Source organism: Notolepis coatsorum, assembly GCF_963971535.1.
Source record: "Notolepis coatsorum genome assembly, chromosome: 9".
In the NCBI taxonomy this organism is placed as follows: domain Eukaryota; kingdom Metazoa; phylum Chordata; class Actinopteri; order Aulopiformes; family Paralepididae; genus Notolepis; species Notolepis coatsorum.
The window spans coordinates 147973634-147999017 of NC_140173.1; the positions used below are offsets into that span (position 1 = coordinate 147973634).

At 43.2% G+C, this 25384-nt stretch overlaps 1 protein-coding gene across 1 annotated transcript in view; it reads left to right on the top strand.

Moving 5' to 3' along the window:
* The window catches only part of egln1a (egl-9 family hypoxia-inducible factor 1a), a 96641-nt gene that overhangs the window by 65991 nt on the left and 5266 nt on the right, over window positions 1–25384 (top strand). Inside the window, exons 3-4 of the mRNA XM_084321063.1 lie at window positions 19615–19751; window positions 21192–21259. Coding sequence (XP_084177189.1) covers window positions 19615–19751; window positions 21192–21259 — 205 coding nt within the window. The remainder of the gene's footprint in view (window positions 1–19614; window positions 19752–21191; window positions 21260–25384) is intronic.

Sequence of the window (25384 nt, forward strand, 5' to 3'; positions counted from 1 at the left end):
AAGCATGCAATTGGTCCACTGATGGATACATCTAGATATTTGTCTAGTCTAGTGTGTTCATTAGATGGGTGAAATCCTCTTTCAGTGCCTCTGTGCCTGTTTTCGTAGGCAGTTAGCCTCGCTGGTATGCGTGCCATTAGCGTTAGCCACGCTTCTATGCCTCTTTTCTTTTGGAAAGAATGATAAAAAAATTAAAACAATTATATATATATATATATATATATTTTTTTATTATATTCGACTAAGAGGTCGGCCAGTCGACTACGGCTCCTTTCGACCGATTAGTCGACTAATCGACTAATAGGGGTCAGCCCTAGAACACACTGAATACTTTTCTTCAGTCATCGCCCTGAATGTGTATCTTAACCGACCCCAGACCGTGGCCTTCAGCGGGTGAAGCTTGACGTTAGCGATGGTACCGGGGGAAAGCTCTGTCCCCGGATCACACGTGGATTATAAACAGCATCTCAATGCAAAGCCTTAACTAAGCGTACAGCCCTTTCATACATCCGAAATGAAATGGTCAAATTATCAATAGCTCAACTACCACTTATTAATATCCACATAAACGCACAGTATATAAATAAATCAATACTCAATATTAACTTATCTAACATCACCCAGAACTAAAGTGCAAGATATCTTTCCAATGGACTAACTCAAGCCTCTCTTAAAGGAAAACTCCAACATTTTGGGAAATTAGCTTATTTGCCATCTACCCTGGAGTTAGACGAGACGATACATACCTTTTTCTTCTCTGTGCATGCAGTAGGAGTAGGAAGACGTGCACCGTTAGCCTAGCTTAGCGTCAGTCACTGGAAGTAGGTTCCTCCATTAGCCTAGTTCCCAACGTCTTCCTACTCCTACTGCATGCACAGAGAAGAAAAAGGTATGTATCTTCTTGTCTAACTCCAGGGTAGATGGCAAATAAGCTAATTTCCCAAAATGTTGGAGTGTTCCTTTAACTCAACCAAAACCTCCACCACCCCATAGAAAGCTACACAAGTATGGTGCCCACCATCTCTGCCTATTTGCCCTTGAGCAAGACACTGAACCCCCAAATTGCTCCAGGGGCACTGCCCTGCAGGGGACCCTGAACTCTGACCTCTCTGGTGATATACATGTTCTGTATGTGTAACTAGTAGGGGTGGGAATCACCCATTTCATCACGATACGATACGATATAGATTCCTTGGACAACGATACGATATTTGCCGATATCACAAAGTCTGCCACGATACGATATGAAACGATTAGATCCAGGTGCCTGCTGCGATCGATATGAGACGATATCATATGTCCATTTAACACAATCCGTAACATTTAGATCAACTCAAGAAAGGCAACGAAAATATCATTTGACATTTTTATTTTTGAGCTCTTCCAGACATTTAAATGAAAACACTATTGTTTTTAATACAAATAGACCTCCTGTTCACTGTAAAGACAACACAACCTAAAACCCCTCCCTACCTCCCAAACCGTTCCTACAACAATTTTTCTTTATGTTGCATGATCATGTATTAATTTATTATGCATTATATTTTTTACGTTTTAATATCAACATTATCTGTCCATCCTCAGTAAAATACTATCAAACTCCTCTGACCTCATCTGGTCTTTCCGTGTGTATAGACGTTATGCTGTAACATCTACACACACAGAGCTAGTGCTGTTAGGCGGATATGAGACTCGCCACGGGATTTTCAAAATAAGAGTATCAATATGAACCGATATTTTTACGTTGCATCGATCCTATTGGATCATTGATAATTAGATCGATGTAGCGATCTGGATCGGTGTATCGTCCCACCCCTAGTAACTAGGAGGGATATGAGGACTGTGTGTATGTGTAACTAGGAGGGATATGAGGACTGTGTGTATGTGTAACTACTAGGAGGGATATGAGGACTGTGTGTATGCGACTGTGTGTATGTGTAACTACTAGGAGGGATATGAGGACTGTGTGTATGTGTAACTAGGAGGGATATGAGGACTGTGTGTATGTGTAACTAGGAGGGATATGAGGACTGTGTGTATGTGTAACTAGGAGGGATATGAGGACTGTGTGTATGTGTAACTAGGAGGGATATGAGGACTGTGTGTGTGTAACTAGGAGGGATATGAGGACTGTGTGTATGTGTAACTAGGAGGGATATGAGGACTGTGTGTATGTGTAACTACTAGGAGGGATATGAGGACTGTGTGTATGTGTAACTACTAGGAGGGATATGAGGACTGTGTGTATGTGTAACTAGGAGGGATATGAGGACTGTGTGTATGTTCATTTCGGATGTATAAAAACAAATCCATCATTGTCATCCTATACAAACATGAACCAAAAGCATCTCTATAAGCGTCCAATCAACCCAACTAAACAAAGAATATTAAACAACCTGTCATCAAACACTTAATAAGTGCATCTTCAGTCTCTTTTTGAACAATATTTATTTTTTTTCTTTGCGGATATGAATGAATGAATTTTTTTCGAACATGATTTAAAAAACAAAGAATAAAAAAAGACAAACGAGGGAAAATATACATATCACAAGAGGTGAATGATTCCAAAAAGATACTGGCTCTATAAAGCACTGTTCTTTCCAGGAAGTCAGTTCTTGGTTTGGCTCGTACACTGCGGGGGACTGTATGTGTAACTAGAAGACACTTTAATTGCCTCCTTGTGCAAAATGACAACAAAGTAATCTTAATCTCAATATATATACGAGCTGAACCTGGTTGGTTACGTGCTACTCAGCCTCCTCCTGTAATCTTACTAAAACACCTGCTAATCCAGCCAGGCCTTGGCGACGGGTAGAGCTCCCCCTACTGGACGCTCCACACATCACCTCCCAAGGCTTGTATATACCATGGACTATATTATGAATGTGGTAGGACTGTGTTATGAGTCTTATATACCTATTATACCTTCTCTGCTGCTGACCTGGGTTTAAATTAGGATTACCGCTTTGATTACATCGTCTGACTCGGGCAGCATTTCATTGATAAACAGGCTATTTATTTTCATAGTGAACCAAACCTGTCCTGTTCTACTCCTGTTAGGGCTGCTCGATTATGGCAGAAATCATAATCGTGATTATTTTGATTGATATTGAGTGTTTCTTTTTAACACTGACTTTGAACTTGAAATATAATTGAACTGAAAAAACAATAAGTAAAATAAATAGATGAGTGGAAAAATATATAAATATCACCAACTATCCAATCCAATCCAACTTTATTAGTATAGCACGTTTAAAAACTGAAATAGAAACTGGATTAATCGCCTCGCCCTAACAGCCCTATCTCTAACCTCCCTATCTCTAACCTCCCTAACTTTAACCTCCCTAACTCTAACCTCCCTAACTCTAACCTCCCTAACTCTAACCTCCCTAACTCTAACCTCCCTAACTCTAACCTCCCTAACTCTAACAGCCCTATCTCTAACCTCCCTATCTCTAACCTCCCTAACTTTAACCTCCCTAACTTTAACCTCCCTAACTCTAACCTCCCTAACTCTAACAGCCCTATCTCTAACCTCCCTATCTCTAACCTCCCTAACTTTAACCTCCCTAACTTTAACCTCCCTAACTTTAACCTCCCTAACTCTAACCTCCCTAACTCTAACCTCCCTATCTCTAACCTCCCTATCTCTAACCTCCCTAACTTTAACCTCCCTAACTCTAACCTCCCTAACTCTAACAGCAATAGCTTGTCTGACTGATCTCCTGTCAGTCACTCTTTGATCAAGTCATCAACGGTCAATTCGCCCGTAGACCTATGCAGATAAAGGGCTATGTCGTGGACCTATGCAGATAAAGGGCTATGTCGTGGACCTATGCAGATAAAGGGCTATGTCGTGGACCTATGCAGATAAAGGGCTATGTCGTGGACCTATGCAGATAAAGGGCTATGTCGTGGACCTATGCAGATAAAGGGCTATGTCGTGGACCTATGCAGATAAAGGGCTATGTCGTGGACCTATGCAGATAAAGGGCTATGTCGTGGACCTATGCAGATAAAGGGCTATGTCGTGGACCTATGCAGATAAAGGGCTATGTCGTGGACCTATGCAGATAAAGGGCTATGTCGTGGACCTATGCAGATAAAGGGCTATGTCGTGGACCTATGCAGATAAAGGGCTATGTCGTGGACCTATGCAGATAAAGGGCTATGTCGTGGACCTATGCAGATAAAGGGCTATGTCGTGGACCTATGCAGATAAAGGGCTATGTCGTGGACCTATGCAGATAAAGTGCTATGTCGTAGACCTATGCAGATAGAGGGCTATGTCGTAGACCTATGCAGATAGAGGGCTATGTCGTAGACCTATGCAGATAAAGGGCTATCAGCGGCACGGTGGTGTAGTGGTTAACACTGTCGCCTCACAGCAAGTAGAGTTGTTCCGATACCGATACCAGTATCGGAAATGCCGCCGATACTGCCTAAAATGCTGGTATCGGTATCGGCGAGTACCCTCTAATGTTGCGCTCCGATACCATATGACGTAATTTATCAACAACACTGCGGACGTTGGGCTCTGTAGATATACCCTACTCGCTGAGTGAGCATTATAAAACAAACGTGTGCTTAATCGACCGTGAATTAAAGTGTCAATTGCCATTTTAACAGCAGAGCAGATACTTTCTTAAAATGCCATCGTCCCGGCAGAGCGCTGTTGACGGGGAGCTCTGATGTTATTAGCATTAGCTGAACAGCTAACCGAAAGCTAGCATTAACTAACATTAAAGGTTTAGCCATAACGTTACCTTGGCTAAAGTTGGGGCTATTCATAATCCAGCAATAATGGCTGCAGACCTGCAAGCAAAGTACAGCAAGTTGGCAAAGGAGTATTCCAAGTTAAATCACAATGTCACCAGTAACGTTAGTTTTTCCATATACCGGTAGCTCTGATGCTAGCTAACCTAGCTCACGGTAACGTCGTCATTGCACAATTGCACGTCGCATACACAATTAATGACATGTTGCGGACAGCCATATCGGCGACAATGTTTAGCTTTTAGTGCCAAATGATAAGAGTCTGAGGCGGAGTCTCAAAAGAGAATGTTGAATATTTATTGTGCAAAAATCACAACAACAGAGCCTCTGCTACTAAACGGAGCCTTCTTGTGGAAGCAAGTGCAGCAACGAATAATGTCCGTGTGGAACTAATGTGCCAACAACCTTTCCGTGGGTGAACTCATTGAGATAGTTTTCAATTACTGATACTAATACTAATCTATACAATCACCTGTTGTTGAATAAAACTTTATAGTTATTACTAAAAAACAGTATATAAACAGTAGCTGTATTAAAAAAAAAAAAAAAGTTTTATAATTTATACAATTTTTTTTTTATTTTTATTTTTTTTTAATGTATGCACTGGTATCGGATAAGTATCGGTATCGGCCGATACCCAAAGCTTAGGTATCGGAATCGGATCGGAAAGGAAAAAATGGTATCGGAACATCTCTAACAGCAAGAAGGTCCAGGGTTCGATTCCCGCTTGGGGACCAGGTTTCCATGATGCCAGGTACCCAGGTGGGGTATCTCCCAGGCCTTTCTGTGTGGAGTTTGCATGTTCTGCCCCTCTGTGCTCGCAAGGGTTTCCCCCCCGATAAGATAAACCCAATGGAAAAACATGCACAACAACAGATCGCTAACGCTGTGGCGTCCTTGACGAAGACGGACAGGAGCACTTGGATTGGTCCCCTGGCGCGGCTCACGTTGACGCCTGTCTGCTCCCGGCTGCCCTTGGGGGGGAAGGACGACGGGATGGGTTAATCGCAGAGACGAATCGCATCAGCGATCCTACAGACAATGCATGCGTGTGTGTTCTGGTGTGTGTGTGTGTGTGTGTGTTGAGGATAATTGCCAATGCCAATTAAAGACCTCTGAGCAGGTCCTGCATTATTATTATATTATATGTCGTAGACCTATGCAGATAAAGGGCTATGTCGTAGACCTATGCAGATAAAGGGTCGTAGCACGCAGAGCGTAATCCGAGCCCTTCGACCGCCGACCTAGATGCAAACGACTGCCTCTTAAGACCCCCCCCCCAGCGCCGGTCAGTTTCAGCCAAAGGTCATTGACTCGAGTGGGAGCCGGAACTGACCACTTGAATTATGGAGGAAGGATCAAAAACAGGACGCTGTGCGTGTGTGTGTGTGTGTGTGTGTGTGTGTGTGTGTGTGTGTGTGTGTGTGTGTGTGTGTGTGTGTGTGTGTGTGTGTGTGTGTGTGTGTGTGTGTGTGTGTGTGTGTGTGTGTGTGTGTGTGTGTGTGTGTGTGTGTGTGTGTGTGTGTGTGTGTGTGTGTGTGTGTGTGTGTGTGTGTGTGTGTGTGTGTGTGTGTGTGCAGCATTGTGGTATGCAATATGGTCATATCATGTCGGGGGAATTCCAAGCAGCGGGACTTAAAGCTGCACTGTGTCAGATTGGTACCCATGAGGAGAAAGTAAGAGGAAACAGCAGGACATTTATTATTTTTTTTTTTCAAGCAAGGTAGCTTTGCAGTCTTTCATTTGTGCCTTAACCCTTTCACTACCACACTACAGAAGGTTAACCCTTTCACTACCACACTACAGAAGGTTAACCCTTTCACTACCACACTACAGAAGGTTAACCCTTTCACTAACACACTACAGAAGGTTAACCTTTCACTACCACACTACAGAAGGTTAACCTCTCACTACCACACTACAGAAGGTTAACCTTTCACTACCACACTACAGAAGGTTAACCTCTCACTACCACACTACAGAAGGTTAACCTTTCACTACCACACTACAGACGGTTAACCCTTTCACTACCACACTATATAAGGTTAACCCTTTCACTACCACACTACAGACAGAAGGTTAACCTTTCACTACCACACTACAGAAGGTTAACCCTTTCACTACCACAATACAGAAGGTTAACCCTTTCACTACCACACTACAGAAGGTTAACCCTTTCACTACCACACTACAGAAGGTTAACCCTTTCACTACCACACTACAGAAGGTTAACCCTTCACTACCACACTACAGAAGGTTAACCCTTTCACCACCACACTACAGACGGTTAACCTTTCACTACCACACTACAGAAGGTTAACACTTTCACTACCACACTACATAAGGTTAACTCTTTCACTACCACACTACAGAAGGTTAACACTTTCACTACCACACTACAGACGGTTAACCTTTCACTACCACACTACAGAAGGTTAACCCTTTCACTACCACACTACAGAAGGTTAACCTTTCACTACCACACTACAGACGGTTAACCTTTCACTACCACACTACAGAAGGTTAACCCTTTCACTACCACACTACAGAAGGTTAACCTTTCACTACCACACTACAGAAGGTTAACCTTTCACTACCACACTACAGAAGGCCTTTCCACCCCTGTGTATAATTGTATGTAAAATGTATAGATGGCGATTATGTGTAAATACTCGACGACGAGGAAAACGAGAGCTGCCCCTCGATGTGATTAACTTTGAGACTAAATAAAAATCGAATGAATTAGTGCAGATGGTTATTTGTTCACAGCATGAAGCTTACTTTTTACTGATGGCTTACATGGCTGGTCGTCTGGTAATCGAAAACGTTCCCGGCAAGACTCTTTTCTTAACCCCTAACTGCTCCCTGTGAGCAGGTCGGCACCTTGCATGGTCGCCGTCGGTGTGTGAATGTGTGAGTGAATGGGTGAATTTGAATTTGTAAAGCGCTTTTGGATAATTAATATAAATGCACCATTTACCATTTTTCATCGGCTGTGCCACTATGTCTAATAGATAAAAATGTTTTACAGCTAATTGAATTTCTTAGGAGCCAAATCACTCCAGAATTGTAAAGACTGATTTCAACAGAAGTTGATTATCTGCCAAAGTTGTTTGTTAGTAGGCTGGACATCCTCGCCCGCCACGAGCAGACGTACCGTACCAGCGTGGCCGATGTGAATCTCTTATCGCAGAGAGCGCTCTTGTCATTCCTCTGAGCCACGCTCTGAAAACAGAATTATGTTAATCGCCGTCTCCTCTGTGATTGGCCGGGGGGCGCGTGTGCGGCGATGACCTCTCTGTTATAGAATTCAGTTGCCTGGATACGGCTGCTCCCATCAGGGGGGGGGGGGGGGGGGGGGTGGGTGGCATGGCTTTGGAATGTTCCTGTCGAAACTCTGTAGCTATTTCCCCCTCCTTGTTTGCAGAGCCACGCCGAGCACATGTCTTCCTCCCACCTGCGCTCTGTCATCATCATCATTTTTATTTACTGCTACATGGAATTGTTACAGTCCAACAGTGTGTCTTCAGTACGTATAGTTCACTTAATATGATCCACAAGATTCCATGGCCGAAAGGAACGGGAAGAAGAAAACTCTTATTGTACCTGCCCCTACACTAGGGCTGTCCCCGACTAAGGATTTGGATGGTCGACTAGGATTGGCCAAAATTTGCCGTTAGTCGACTATTGGTCCACTTTAAAAAATAAATAAATACAATAAAAAAAAGTATAATATTTAAAAATTTTTTTTTTTTTTTTTTTTTTTTCATTTTGTATAATTCCATTTGGGCTGTGGGGGGTGCTTAATGTCTGAAGGAGTCGACTGAAGGCTTCTTGTCCTCTGCAAAAGCATGCAATTGTTCCACTGATGGATACATCTTGATATTTGTCTAGTCTAGTGTGTTCATTAGATGGTGAAATCCTCTTTCAGTGCCTCTGTGCCTGTTTTCGTAGGCAGTTAGCCTCTGGTATGCGTGGCATTAGCGTTAGCCACGCTTCTAGGCCTCTTTTCTTTTGGAAAAATTATAAAAAAATTATAATATTAATATTATTATTTATTTTTATTTTTATATTCGACTAAGAGGTTGGCCAGTCGACCTCGGCTCCTTTCGACCGATTAGTCGACTAATCGATTAATAGGGGTCAGCCCTACCCTACACACATACAGTACACAGGTAGACTGTTCATAGTGCAATGTTTACCAAACCAAACAAAATGTATCATGTATCACAATGGTGATGTCAGCCAGAGATGGGGAGAAGCATGAACCTTTAAACGACGTCTCTTTTCTGATTTCTTTTAAACAAATGATTATTTTGTATTATTTAACTATTTAATTATTATTTAGTTATTGCACCGTACTGGCAGTTGAACTGCATTGAACTGAACTGAATTGAAAAAAAGAAACCTCATAACTGAACTGGCACTGAACACATTGGCACTGTTTGCAGATGTACTGTTACTAAAGTTAGTTAAAAACATACTTTTGTATTGTTTTCCTTTTAAATCCAAAGGAAAAAAATATAAAATCTGAGAAATCCAAAAACAGGAAAATTCATATCCGAAAACAGGAAAAGATAAAACAGATTTCATAGGGCCCTAGTTAAGGTGAGTTAATAAATTCACTCTGAAAATCTGCTCCGCTCTGATAAACGGACTCTTTGGGTCAGAGAGTTGTTGGATTCTCGTGTTTATCAGCCAGTAATCAACTCTTGTCACCTGTGGTTCCGTGAAGTCTGCGTTGTGTTGTTTATACTCTTACTGATCAGATTGGCTGTCACACGCTGTCCACCCCGTTAATGCGTCCGACTCAGAAGAAAACGACACACTGGAAACGTGATACCTTTCCTTCAAACGTTATGTTTATTCCATAAACATATCCTCAAGGGCGGCCAGGTAGCACAGCGGACTAAGCGTCTGTCTACCACCGCAGAGACAGTGGGATCGAATCCGGCTGCCGCGGTACCTCAGGCTTGGTCGGCCGTCCATACTGACACAATTGGCATTGTCAGCGGGTGGAAAGCCGGTGGGGTGGTATCCTGGTCGTTGTAAACAGCGACTCCTACAGGTCGGTCAGGGCGCCTGCACAGCGAGGGAGGGAACTGGGGAAGGTAGTGTGAGCCTCCCACGTGTTACACTTCCCCAGTGAAAGTCCACGCTGCCAGGTGAAAAGAGGCTGCTGGCTGACTCCTATGTATCGGAGGACGCATGTGATAGACGTCAGGGCTCCCTAGACCGGCAAGTGGGGGGCAAATGCGCCCAACGACCAGGAAGGGGAGGGGGGAATTGGCATAACGACTAAATTGGGATGGGAGAAAAATAAGGAGAAAAAGTAGATAAAAGAAATTGGCATAGCGACTAAATTGGGATGGGAGAAAAATACAGAAAAATAGGAGGAGAAAAAGTAGATAAAAAAAAACATATCCTCAAGATGGAAACAGTTCTGAAAAGTCTTTGAAAAGTCCATTGAATTCATTGGGCCTCATTCAACAATACGCTCTTATTATCTTTCTTATATTCTTGCTTACCTGTCAAGAGAACAATAAGAAAAGCCACCGCCACATTCATCAAGCCGTTCCTAACGTCCAAATCTGTTTGCTATTTGCATGATGAATCCCACTCATTCTTATACTGAAATGCGCATTCGCGCTAAATTCATTTGCATACAGACACGCCCACCATATCCTTATAAGGCGGGCGAGGCGTATGCAAAACAGCTTGAGAGTTTGGTATTGCTTGCTGATCCATTCAACAGGAAGCGGTTTGCGAGTTGCGACTGATCTCAAAATGAGATTAGATTCAAATGTATTGTTATTATTATACAGCACAAGTACAATATCCAACCAGAGAGGATAAATGCATTTAATGCTCCAGAAATAAATACAAATAAATAAATAAATAAACGGCTTAGCAAGGCAGCCTTAGCGCACGTCCGAGCGCACACACACACGCACACAGGGAGCGAAATTAACTTTTTGACTCACCGGCCAGTGGCGGGTAGATGGGAAGAGTCTACCCGCCAAGCATATTTCTTACCTGCCAACATTTTTTTGATTAAAAAAAAAAATATATATATTTTATATAAAAAAAAAATTGAAATAAAATATATATTATATAATCATACTTGTAGTTGTATTATCTGCGAGACATCGCCACCACGCAATAAGTCAAAATGCTTGCTATCTGCAAACAGCTCCACTGTCTGTGTGTATACTTGAGTAGCCTCCAGCTCCAGCAAGGATTCTCCGGCCCTGCAGCTAGACCCTATATTCAGCTAGACCCTACATTCAGCATGCAAGGATTCTCCGGCGATGCAGCTGGACCCTATTTATAACGTTACGATTCTTTTGTCAAATCACATTCAACATGCCCTCAGCTAGAATACGCATTCAATCAATGTTATAAGACATTGATATCTGTAGCTACTGCTAGCCCGGTAGATAACGTTAAGACAATTTAGTTTACTGGGACAGATAAGATCTAACGTGAGCTAGCTAAGCTAGCTAACGAGGGAACGGAGGTATTATGCATTCGAGTCGACTATTGCTGGAGCATTTGTTGATATCAGCAGCTATCAGTAGCTAGCCAGCTAGATACCGTTAGACAATGCCTCGTCATGTATTAAACTAAAAGTGAATAGTTGACTGGGTCATTGTTTAAACAGTAACGGTAGCTCAGCCCGCATATCGCAATGGTGGCGTTTCAGGAAGTAAACAAGCCAAATGAGAGCTTCCGATTGGTCATTTGCTTTCTTTCTCATGAAACCAGTCACGTCACTCTACTGTGATTGGACCGTTGACTTGAGTGCAATGTGGGACTTGTAGTTTTTTAACGATCTCGCGGCGGAGAAAAAAAAGACGAGAGCGGCTATAATCTGTACTCGCACAATCAAAATAAGAGTATCGTTATGAACTACACGTCTACACGCCACACGGCGGGCAGCCCTCTAAGTGTCAAGCGCCAAAGGTAAAAACTGACCGCCCCTGGCGGGCGGCGGGCTTTAGTTTCGGTCCCTGCACGCACACACATTTGAATACTTTATTTGGTTCCACAAATTATATTACATAAACAGGGAATCAAATATATCGGTGCGGGATCGATTGCCTTTGACTTGCGGTGTTGCCAGAGGTATGCCAGCTTGTTCCTGTGGCTCTGTCCCGGAGGCCCGCAACGCTGGTTGTATTCTCTCACGGATGAAGCAGAGCTGCAGTGCGTTTCTATCCAATAAGGTGTCAGTGAGTCAGGTGTAAGGTCCACTGGGAAATCGGCGGAGAGAGGGAATTTCTTCAGGATTCTGGTGACATATTTCAGAAGCTTCAAATCCATACGGACGTGCGTTTCGTTGCATCGCGGAGAATATTCCATTATTGAGAAAACGCTTGACACCAGTCTGCCCCACTTCTCTGCGCCTCCGGGAGTAACAGCAAAGTTAGGTCTTACCTGGAGCAGTTTTGTGTTCAGTGTCCCCCTGTACGCTCTTTCATGTCTCTGGAAAGTAATCCACTCGCAATCTGACATTGGTCACACACACGCACACACACGCGTCTCACGACTCACGACTCAGTGCATGTGTGTTCCTGTGGGTCGCCCATCGCATGCTTGGGTATGTGTGTTAATCTGATGACAAATAAAGACTTATACTTATACGTATTGTATATGTGTGAAATGAATCGTTCCAGCAATGTAGGCTTTGTCAATACTGAGCGACTGCGGCGTGTGTTGTGTCTGAGTCGATGCTCCAGAGTATTGCATACATCTCAATCCGAAACGGTCAAGCAGCCACTCCTCTGGCTCTGCAAATAGATCTAGAAGATATGCGTTCTATGCGTACGGCCTGGGCGGCCAGAGCATCCAACTGTTCTAACGGCAATATATAATCCATTTCAGAAGCATAACACACGCAATAAGTTATAATAATAATAATAATAATAATTATTATTATTATTATTGACAAGTTCTGGGATTTTAAAGTCGTATTTGGGAGAAATTGACCAATGGTAGGCTTTTTTTTTCTTTTTTTTGGGGGGGTAAGAATTTCTTATTTCGGTAAGGGTGCTCTCGACCACTCTTAGAATTTGGTCTTGCCTGAGAGAAAAGCAACAATAAGAGAACATTGCTGAATCCCAGGTAAGAACAAAATAAGAGGAAATGCTAGTTAAGAACGAAATCTGTTCTTATATCGCTTCATGAATGAGGCCCATTATTTCTACCGGTCTCTCCTGCTATCAGTTCGATAATGGTTGAGGCCTAGTGGTTAGCCAAAAGCCTTCCCTGTTAGCCGAAGCTAGCTCAGGGCTGTACGCTAAGCTTTTTCACTAGGGGCACACTTGCCCCTAAATGAGAAATTTAGGGGCAAAAAATATTTTTTAGGGGCACATTTTTACCATTATTAAAAAAATATGTTCCTCCTGCCTCATTACTGTGGTCCTTTTATTTAACATTTAAGTGCGTTTGTTTTCAGGTTTGTATCTTTTATAATGAACCAACTGAGAGTGTGTAAATCACTAATAGAACAAAAACAACAAACTGTGTGTGTGTGTGTGTGTGTGCGCACGCTTGTGGTAGTGCTCCTTGAATGAGATCATCACAACACACACACACACCATTAATCAGGAGGACAAGAAACTCTGCATACATTTGTTTCACAATGAAAAGTGCTTTAGAAATCAAATTAATTATTATTATTGTAAATAACCCCATGAAAGGTTTATTATTTATATGGGTAATTACCTGCTTCATATTTGTGATGTTACTGGTTTCAGTGTGTGCCTAAAGTGATCAATGTGTTGGGCCGTTTATAGAGATCTATGCCAATTAATGTTTATGTATATCCGGGACTTTTTTTTATAAGAATTGAGAGGTATTTGTATATATGACCTTTATTTTGAAAACTGTTGCAACGCAACCTTATTTACATTTGCGCTTTTGACAGTGAAATGTTCAGTCCAACTTAGCTCGAAGGAAAGACTAATAAAAAAGGTTTAATTGACCCGTATGAGGCTCTTACGGTAGGACTTTGATTGTTTATAGAAGTGGAATGTAATACTATGCAAAACGAGAAATAAACGGTGATTTTACCAGCAGTAAAGTTGCAAGCCACTTTCATTTCATATACGGGGAACCAACAATTATTAGTATTATCTTATTTGCATATTGTCTCATTATTAGATAGATAGGTTGATACTTTATTGATCCGCGGTGTCAATTTAAGTAGACAGTATTTCACGTCCTAATAGTGGGGTACTCACGTAATGCATGGCTGATCCTGAACGTTAGAAGTTTCCGTGTCCCCGTCAATCAATCATCACATCATCACGTCAATCATCATCATCTTATCATCTCTCCACATCGGACGTGGTTGTCATAAAATGGACTGATATCCATTATCCACTCCGTTGTTCTTGCGGAGCAAGAGCCATATTATTATTTAAAGGAAGCGGCCACATTCAGTTTCGTTTCGCTAGGAATTATGGGATTTGGTGTTGGATGTATAGACTACGCAGACAGGGACATGGTCTTTAATCGCACGATAGACTACAAGTACCAAGTATATAGCGTGACCCAGATTCACTCCACGCAAATCTTTTTTTCACTCAGGCTATCGCAGTAAGTTCATTAATTGCCGACAGATTCTTTCATAGCACCACGACATTGTGTCGCACTGTACAGCCTTGGTTGTAGGCTAATGTTTAAAAAAAAAATATCCAATTTGTAAGGATTAATTTAGGAGTGAAATGCGAATGAAGGGTTGAAATCTCTACTCGCAAGTTCGCAACGTTGCTACCAGATATAATATTTCAATCGCAACGGCCAAATTAAGGGGCAATTTGCGACGAGATCGTCGCAGTGTACAGCCCTGTAGCTACCTCGTGGCCTAGGAGGGTGGAGGGGCCTCCCCCACCGCTCCAGCTTACTGGTGTCTCTCTGTCAACATGTCTACGCGTCAGCTTCATTTTTGAGTCAAACCCGAAGAACTCCCAACTATAAGGTATAGTCCCTAGCAACGGCTGATAGCCCATAGCAACCGTGCAACGTCTCTACGTCTCCTGTCACCGCTGACACACTCTTACGCCTTTTCTCTACCTGGTCCCCATAGCAACGGCTTCTCTGTTGATATTAACTCCCCTCCCTAGCCGACCAGCTATCACCTCGGCCGATGACCTTGGCTCTATCTCTCACAGAGCCTGTCTGTGGCTCTCCCACCGTCTAACTGAGTGAAGACACACACTGGCTGTCTCCTCATTTAAGATCTAGGTTATAGACCAGGATTTCCTTCAATTCTCTCAGCTTTAAAGGCCCTCTCGGTGTTAATATAAAGCCTGAGTGGAGCTAAGTAGATGTCTGCTGTCATCTACAGATATTTACATTATGTACACATATGAAAAACAAGCTCTTTCCTTCAGCGTCTAGTGTGCACTCTTGAGCCCTCAGAATTTCCAAACAACTTGAGTGCACTCGCTCGGACACTGGTTGTAAATAGTTATGAGTGTTGTATGTGCCTCCCTGTATTGTAAATAGTTTATATGTGTGTGACACGCGCACCCCTCGACAACACTAGTAGTTTTGGGGGGCCTACCACCCCCCAAGCACTGCTAACCATAACCTTAACCACACTGTTACCTTAAACTAACCATAACCTAACCCAGTTGCACGAGGGTCTTGGACAGAGAAATGTAATGGTTTGAAAGCTCTGCGTTGGTAATAAACATTTAATAAATTTAATGCCTGATGCGCATGCACTGTGAATTCAACCAGTTTATAATTTTTTTTTTAAATGTTTATTTTTATTTAATTTTTTATTATCTTTTTCCCCCTCCTTCTTTTTCCGATTTTTTTCCCATCCCACTGTTAGTCGTTATGCCAATTCCCAACCCCCTTCCTGGTTGTTGCGCACTTTCCCCTACTGTTGGTCCGAGAGGCCGGAGACTGTCTCATGCTTTCCTCTGACGCATGTGCAGCCAGCCGGCAGCCAGCCTGGCCGTGCAGATTCTCACCGGGAGAGTGTAACGTGTGGAAGGTCACACTACCTCTCTCCAGATCCTACCCTTGCTGAGCAGGTGCCCCGACCGAACTGTAGGGGTCGCTGTCCACAACGCCCAGGACCCACCCACGGCTCCCCTCCCCCTAACTCAGCCAAACGAGTTAGTATAGCGATCAGCCCGAGCCAAGGCAAAGCCCAAGCCAGACCGCAGCCTCTTGCATTGGTGACGAGCACAATCTCCGCTACGCCACCTGACCGCCCTTAAAATGTTTATTAGCAACGCCGAGCTTTCAAACCATTACGTGTCTCTGTCCAATTAATACCCTCGTGCAACTGTGAGTGAGACCTTTGAAATTTCTCTGTGATATATTTGTATAACGGACGGTTGCGGTAGGACCAGTTCTTCATGGTAAATCTAGGTTGGTTTCCTATCGAGGAGCAAGGGACTGTGTGGATGCACTCGGCCAAACCTTGTTGGCGTGCGTCGCAGTCACGAAAGGGCGCTACTGGTTTCCACGGTGTTGCGTGTGAAGAGAGGGGCCTATCATATCAGCTCTGTGAGACTTTCCCTCCGCACTCCGCTGCAATCTGCTTTTTCACTCTCCAGGTTCTTTGTCCTGCCTGGACACTTTTCCTGTGGGTTATTCTGCCCTTCCCTCCGCAGGAAGCCCCCCCCCACCACCACCGTCCCTCCTCCTCCTCCACCTCCTCCTCCTCCTCCTCAGAGCCAGACAGGGCCTTTTCTTTTAAAGTGATACCTTGACAGTTTATTTTTTTTAACTTGTAGTCTGTTATTGTTGCTCCACCGGGGACACATGTCACACGGAGGAAAACGAAGTCCGTTGAACGCGTGACCCTTCGGGTTGCCAGGGCGACGGCTTGCCGCCATTGTCGGCGTTCATCATTTTTTTTGCGCCGATGGTTACTGTGAGCTGCTAGCTTAAGGGCTAGCTCGTGGCTCCTACCTAGGGCTGACCTGCAAAGCTTTTTTTGGCAATCGAAGCTTCGGGGGCCGAGCTTCGATTTTAATTCGAAGCTTCGAGAGAGAAAAAATTATAATAATAATTATAATATATATATATTTTTATTATATATTTTTTATCTTATGTTGTGGGACTTGTACAGCACTTTGGTAAACGTTGTTGTTTTTAAATGTGCTCTATAAATAAAGTGGATTAGATTAATGAATTAAGTAGCCCCTTTCGTGACTGTGACGCAGCCAACAAGGTTTCACTCGGCTGCGCTGCCTGGGTGCAGTGGGGCTGCTCTCACAGCCAACGACATGACATTACATAATTATGTTGCAACCTTCGTCTATCAAGCAAACAATTGTCATAGCAGCATAGGCATAGCCTTATTAATGTTTTGTGTTTAGTCGCCGTCATGTACAACTCCAAGGGATGTTTTCTTTTTTGCACTTCGATTTTATTTTTTATGTTCGAAGCTCATGCCATCGAACGAAGCTTCGAAGTATTTAAGACAGCCCTACTCCTACCAATTTAATTTCAGTGTTATATGTCTATTGTATATATGTATAAGTGACAATCAAACCGTAAACAAAGAGGCCTATTAAGACTTTAGATTCTAATATGAAAAACTATGTGATTTAATGTTCTATGCCTTATCTTGACTTGTCTATTTTGCTGCTGTCTATTTTATGCAGATTTTATGCTTATTTTATGCCTAATTGTATGTCTGCACTTTATGCATTGCTCTCAATCTGCCAATTTTGTGCTCATTATCTTTTTTACTGCTCTGAAGCACTCTGAGCTGCAATTCTTGTATGAAAGGTGCTATACAAATAAAGTTTATTTTATTATTATTATGTCAGTGCCGTGGTATTTCCCTAGTTCTCTTGGTCACTACCATGGTGTGATGCGCTGCTGTTATTTGATTTATGAATGTAAAACTAACGGTGTTTAACAGATATCTTAGTGTTTGATCAAGATTGAGTTAGCCAAGCACTCTGGTGTTTGTGGCGGTAGTATTTATTTATTCTGATCAAATCACACAAAGTGTTTAAGCTAACCAACATTAGCAGCACGCCACTTATACACAATAAAGCACGTAGGTAACTTGCATATTTGTTCATGAAAAAGGTTATTAGGCCTTTAGGCCAGCCTTGTTGTCAAACATAGTCAGAACCAGTGTTGGGACTAAGTAACGCCATTACTTTTGGGAGTAACTAACTAGCACTCTAACACATTACTTTTTAAATTCAGCAACTCAATGAATGTAATGTATGTCATGTAACGTGCTTGTTACAGCTAGCCGGACTTCGGGGTAATTCCCTCTGTAAGTAGAGATGTTCCGATACCATTTTTTCCTTCCCGATCCGATTCCGATACCTACGCTTTGGGTATCGGCCGATACCGACACTGATCCCATACCAGTGCATACATAATTTTTTTTTTATAATAATAATAATAATATTATATAAATTATAAAACTATATATATATATATTTTTTTACAGCTACTGTTTTATATACAGTTTTTTAGTAATAACTAGAAAGTAATGGTATTTATTCAACAACAGGTGATTGTATGTATTAGTATCATTCATTGACAACTATGCTCAATGAGTTCACCCATGGAAAGGTTGTTGGGACATTGGTTCCGCACGGATGTTATACGTTGTTGCACTTGCTACCCAGTCTGCGTCTATACTTTTAGCCATACCGGTGACAATGTTTCGCTTTTAGTGCCAAAGGATAAGAGTCTGAGGCGGAGTCTCAAAAGAGAATGTTGAATATTTATTGTGCATTAAAAATCACAACAGAGCCTCTGCTACTAGCTAACTGAACCGGAGCAGACTGGGTGCGTCATTACTTTTACCAACGGATTTCCAGTTCCGCGTTCTGCGTTCTGATTGGCCACTGACGTTTCTGGTCATGTGACATGTGCGCCAATCACGTTGCCCCCGTTGCTTCCTGATTCTGCTGTACAGGCGCACCAACCGACCTGTAGGAGTCGCTGTCCACAACGTCCGATCCCCACCCGCCAGCTTCCCACCCTCTAACACTGCCAATTGTATTAGTATGAACGACCAGCCAAGCTGGTAGCAATGGCGAGAGCTGGGCTCGAACCCAGCATCTCCTGCGTTAGTGGCGAGTGCCTTGCCCACTGCGCCACTTAGCCGCCCCAAATAAAACAAAACTTGAACTTGAAACTTGAACTCACTGTTAGCCACTCTGCCCCTAGTGACACCTACCTTTTTTTTTCTTTTAAATGTATTTGCCACTTTGACTGGCGCTCAGAGACCCCTCCCAGCTGTTCTTGTCTCTGACTCCTCCCAGCTGTTCTCGTCTGTGACTCCTCCCAGCTGTTCTCGTCTGTGACCCCTCCCAGCTGTTCTCGTCTCTGACTCCTCCCAGCTGTTCTCGTCTCTGACTCCTCCCAGCTGTTCTCCTCTGTGACTCCTCCCAGCTGTTCTCCTCTGTGACTCCTCCCAGCTGTTCTCGTCTGTGACTCCTCCCAGCTGTTCTCGTCTGACCCCTCCCAGCTGTTCTCGTCTGTGACTCCTCCCAGCTGTTCTCGTCTGTGACCCCTCCCAGCTGTTCTCGTCTGTGACTCCTCCCACCTGTTCTCATCTGTGACCCCTCCCAGCTGTTCTCGTCTGTGACTCCTCCCATCTGTTCTCGTCTGTGACCCCTCCCAGCTGTTCTCGTCTGTGACTCCTCCCAGCTGTTCTCGTCTCTGACTCCTCCCACCTGTTCTCATCTGTGACCCCTCCCAGCTGTTCTCGTCTGTGACCCCTCCCAGCTGTTCTCGTCTGTGACTCCTCCCAGCTGTTCTCGTCTGTGACTCCTCCCAGCTGTTCTCTTTCTGACTCCTTGTTTTGTTTTGTCTTCCCAGGAACACGGGGGACTCCTGCGGATCTTCCCAGAAGGAAAGGCCCAGTTTGCCGACATCGAACCCAAATTCGACCGGTTGCTGCTCTTCTGGTCCGACAGACGGAACCCTCACGAGGTCCAGCCCGCCCACTCCACCAGGTCAGAGGTCGCGCACCGTCGCTCTGTCCACTAGGGCTGAGCCCGAACGTTCGGACCTTTGTTCGTTACATTGGCATTCGAATTCTAAATCAACATTAAACATTTTTATTTCATTATTATTATTATAATTTTTTTTTTTTTTTTTTTTTTTTTTTAATACCGTGAGAAAAACGTAGATCTACGTTTCCGGCACTCAACGATCGGGCAACAGAAACGTAGTTCTATGTTTTCGGCAAACAAATTGGTTAAATGCCCTTTCAAAAATGAAAAATGGTTGCTTCTGAGTAATTCCAGGGAAAAGACGCGAAAACAGCATTTTTGTGTAATTCAATAAACACGTTGTCATTTTTCGCCCGATTATCGGATCTTCCTGAAATCAACGCTAGATCATCATTATTATCCTTACTCGTGCACGCATGCAATGTGGTTTAGACCGGCGCGCCACAGCGATCCTGTCTCCGACGTTGTTGGGCATTGCACTTCAACGGGCAGGCGGGGTCAGTAGTCCAAACCATCCCTACAAGCGTGTGTTTTGCTGGAGTGTTTAGGACCCGCCCCCACGCCGCAGCTCGGTAGAGAAAAGAAACTAACCCGTTTCTAACGGGGTGCAATAATGGCCAAAGGCGTTAGAGGGCAGTATAAGACCATCTGCCAGCTCAGACACACTCAGAACAGTATGCACAAGGTGCCCCGCTGAACTATGAATGGCAATAGCTAATAAAAAATACCGTGAGAAAAACGTAGATCTACGTTTCCGGCACTCAACGATCGGGCAACAGAAACGTAGTTCTATGTTTTCGGCAAACAAATTGGTTAAATGCCCTTTCAAAAATGAAAAATGGTGCTTCACTTTGCAATGTCTGTGGGAACCCTGGTTCATTTTTTTTTATCCACTTTTTCTCCCATTTTTCTATATTTTTCTCCCATCCCAATTTCGTATCATCCAATTCAACCCTCCCCTGTCACGGACGCTGTTTCTTGCCTCCCACAAGCCGGCTGCAATGTGGACTAAGTCATACATAGCACAAGTCCCCTCCGGTACTTGAGGTAACAGCAGTCGCATCTTTTCACCTGCGCAGCTCGATCTCTCAGTGGTGAGGAGTAACGCGTGGGAGGCTCACGCTGCCCCCGACACTTCCTGATTCTACTGTGCAGGCGCACCAACCGACCTGTAGGAGTCGCTGTCCACAATGCCCGATCCCCACCCATCAGTTTCCCACCCCCTAATACGGCCAATGTGTATTAGTACGGACGACCAGCTAAACTGAAAGCAAATGTGGAGCGCTGGGCTCGAACTGTCGAGCCCAGCGTCTCCAGCATTTCGTTGCGAGTGCCTTGCCCACTACGCCACATAGCCGCCCTGTGGGAACCCTGGTTCATATTGACCCCTTGTTTACCGACCTTCTCTCCGCCTGACCTCCGCGCTTTTTCTCCCTGCAGGTATGCCATCACGGTGTGGTATTTCGACGCAGACGAGCGAGCGAGAGCGAAGGAGAAGTACCTAACAGGTGGGCAGCGGCCTTCACGTCTACTCACCTCTACTCACGTCTACTCACGTCTACTCACATCTACTCACCTAGGCTGAGCCCAAACGTTCGAACAGACGCGAAACGTTCGTTATACAAGTATCGCAGAGAAATTTCAAAGGTACTCACAGTTGGGGTCGTGGACAGAGAAACACAATGGTTTGAAAGATCGGCGTTGCTAATAAACATTTTAAATAATTTGTATAGGCGTGTAAACAGCGAAGAACGTATGGCTGCTCTCCCCCGAACGCCGCAATGAGGAGTAGGGTATATCTGCAGAGCCGCACTGCCGTCTCGGTGATGTTTATAATTTTTTTTTAAATGTTTATTAGCAACGCCGAGCTTTCAAACCATTGCATTTCTCTGTCCAAGACCCTCGTGCAACTGTGAGTACCTTTTCATATCAAGTTTTTATTTTTCACAAGCAAGACAATACATACATGACAAGACAAACTAAGACAAAAATAATAATAATAATAATAATAATAATAATAATAATAATAATAATAATAATAATAATAATAATAATAATAATAATAATAATAATAATAATAATAATAATAATAATAATAATAATAATAACAAGGGGGTGAGGGGGGGGGGGTTGCAGAGTGTTACAAAGGTTCAGTAGTACACAAACATTCCAGATAGTGATCTAATAAAGTTCAGGGGACCTTGAAGGCCATCGGGCCTATCACTCTCTTGAAGAGACAGAGCAGCCTGTTCCATTGATATCAAGTCCATGAAGTCCTTGCGCCAGTTCTCCAAACTGAAGCAGTTCGGTTTGCGTTCTTTCCAGTTCATTAAAATAATCCGTTTGCATGCTAGAAAAGCCAGTGCTACAATATTATTTACAATCTTTGCTTGAGCAGTGTCAATTTTTACGCCCAATATACAAGTTATAGATGCACTTCTTCAACCATTATCTGAAATAATAATAAAAAAAAAACGAACCCCAACTAACCTTACTGTCATGCACTTGTCCTAATAAACTAACCTACACTGTAACATGCAACACGTTGATGAACATTGTTACTCAGCTGATAGAGTTGTACCCTTCCTGATGACTTGTCGTACAGAACTTGTAAGTCGCTTTGGATAAAAGCGTCAGCTAAATGACTAAATGTAAATGTTATAGGGCAAGGATTAATGTCAATTTGGAGAGTAACTGACAGGTCCTCAGCAATGTCCAACCAGAACTACGTAACAAGCGGGCAGTGCCACAGCAAGTGCATGAGCGTACCCTCTACTCCACACTCATGCCAGCACAATTTGGGTAGGGTGTGATTAATTTTATTCAATGTACAGGGCGTTATATAGGCCCTGTGTAGTATCTTTAATTGTAAATGTTTATATCTAACACATTTTGATATTTTAGTACTATGCCTAAGTGCTCCTTCTCATTGTGTTTCAGATATGGGTATGCCCATGTCTCGCTCCCACTGGACTTTAGTTTGGGTATTGGTATCAGGGGTGGTTGAACATGATAGTTTATATACATTGCAGAGACGATGCCTTTCCTGCCTGTAATTCCCCTTAATGTCTCTTCCAAGACTCTGTTTGTTCCTATAGCTATGCCTTTAGACAACAATGATTTAATAACTGATTGTATTTGTAAATAAGATAAAAATTCTGTGTCTTTCAGCCCAAACTGTGTTTTAAGTTCATTAAAAGGTATCATATTTCCACTTTCGATCACTTGCCCCACCTGTGTTATATTATGTTGTTGCCATACATTATTTTTAAGGGTTTTACCTCCTGCAGAGAGCAACAGGTTTTTCCATAGTGGACATGATGGTAAGGAATATCCAATTATCCACTAAAGGTCAGGCGTTTATGTAAGATTTTCACTATTTCACATGAAAATTCTAAAAGCGGATTGTCCAGTCTGGGAGTGATTTTTGGGTTATACCACAACATTGAAAGAGATAGATCTTTGTTATGTTCTTCTATAATTTGTTCTTCAAGCCATTCCCAGCTGCCAATCTGTCTCACACTATTGTAAGCCCACTGCAAGGGGTATCTTGAGTTATATGCTATGTAATACTGGTGGATATCTTTTTTGATGTCCTCTATACCGCTAAAGTTCCCTCCTAGTTTGTTCAAAGAAATAAACAAATAATTTTCTGGCTTCCTATGGAACAACAGAAAACCTAGAATCAGCCATAAAAAAACGTATAAAACCGAGAAGTAGTGGAGGAATAGGACTACCAGATAGAATAGAATAGATAATAAAAGTATTCCTATTCTATTCTATTCTATTCTGGAAGACTCTCAGTGGTTTTCTTTGCCAGGATAGTTGCCTTTTCTCCGCCACGGCCTGGAGGATCTTCTGTCCGTCTCTCCATCTCCGTACGCAGCAGCACCAGATACGGCCGCGGTGGCTCACCTGGAGCCGGGCGGGGACGTGGGCTACGGTGCTGTCTTTCAATTTCTGGTGTTGGCTTGTCTTAATCTTATTTTATCTTATCTTAATCTTATTTTAATATGTCGCCCGTCATCTTGTCTGAATTGCCCGTCTCCAGTCCTTCTGCCAGGCCAACAAAGATCAGATTATTTCTCAGATTTTGTGCTTCCAAGTTACTAAACTTTGTTTGTAGCGTGTTCAGTTCTTTGGAGTGGACTTGCACTAGGGGTTTTACTATTGGCCGCACACGATTCTTTTTCCTGCATTAGAGACTCTGTTCAGAATAGCCTGTCTCTTTTTTTAAGTCTTTCATTGAGTGGCCAAGTTCATCCAGTCTTCGTTCAACCGATACTTTAAGGTCGCTCACCTCAGTCAGGAGTAGCTGCGCCCATGCCCCCCACGGATATTTTTTTAGTTTGTACATTTTAAAGTTCAATGCATCAATCTGGTGCACTTTGAGAGCAAAATAAAGAGGCTAGATCTATGAGGAACTTTGTGCTCAAAACACAAAATCGACTAGACTAGTACTTCCCAATCCTCTCCTCGGAGCACCCCAGCCGTTCAATGTATTTGTTAAATTCCACCACCAGCACACCTGATACTTAACTAGCCCTTACTTTATTAGTTGAATCAGGTGTGCTGGTGGTGGAATTTAACAAATACATGGAACGGCTGGGGTGTCTCGAGGAGAGGTTTGGGAACCACTGGACTAGAGCCATCAAAGAAATGAAGCAAAAGTGGTTACCTGTGTTGAACTGGTTTATTTTTTAGAAAATAAAGAAATAGGGCGGCTACGTAGCGTAGTGGGCAAGGCGCTCTCCATGAAATCTAGAGACGCTGGGCTCGCCTGTTCGAACCCAGCGCTCCACATTTGCTTTCAGTTTAGCTGGTCGTCCGTACTAATACACATTGGCCGTATTAGGGGGTGGGAAACTGATGGGTGGGGATGGGGCGTTGTGGACAGCGACTCCTACAGGTCGGTTGGTGCGCCTGCGCAGTAGAATCAGGAAGTGTCGGGGGCAGCGTGAGCCTCCCACGCGTTACTCCTCGCCACTGAGAGATCGAGCTGCGCAGGTGAAAAGATGCGACTGCTGTTACCTCAAGTACCGGAGGGGACTTGTGCTATGTATGACTTAGTCCACATTGCAGCCGGCTTGTGGGAGGCAAGAAACAGCGTTCGTGACAGGGGAGGGTTGAATTGGATGATACGAAATTGGGATGGGAGAAAAATATAGAAAAATGTGAGAAAAAGTGGATATAAAAAAAATTGTGGATTACTATTACGACTACTACCACTGCCAATACTACTGATACATCCCTATTGGCAAACTTTATATTTAAAAAAAAACTGTAAAAAAAAAAATAATAATAATAAAAGAAAATTGGTTCATTATACAACTGTGGCGGGGCTAATTAGCCGCCACAGTCTAGGTAATTAATGGGAAACCCTGAGGTGTATCCTCGCTTGACATAATTTGGTTTGATTGCTGCACGCCGTTCACCTTTCTTTGTCTGGGTTCGGGTTTCTCGGCGAGAGCCAGAAATAGACACGCAGACAGGCAACTATGTTTGAACAAAATAATCCAGTTCTTCAGTTTAATTAGATGATCACTTGGAAGCAAAATACTATACTTTAAGGACAGAGCTGTGCAGAGCACAACTGTGAGTACCTTTGAAATGTCTCTGCGATATACTTGTAT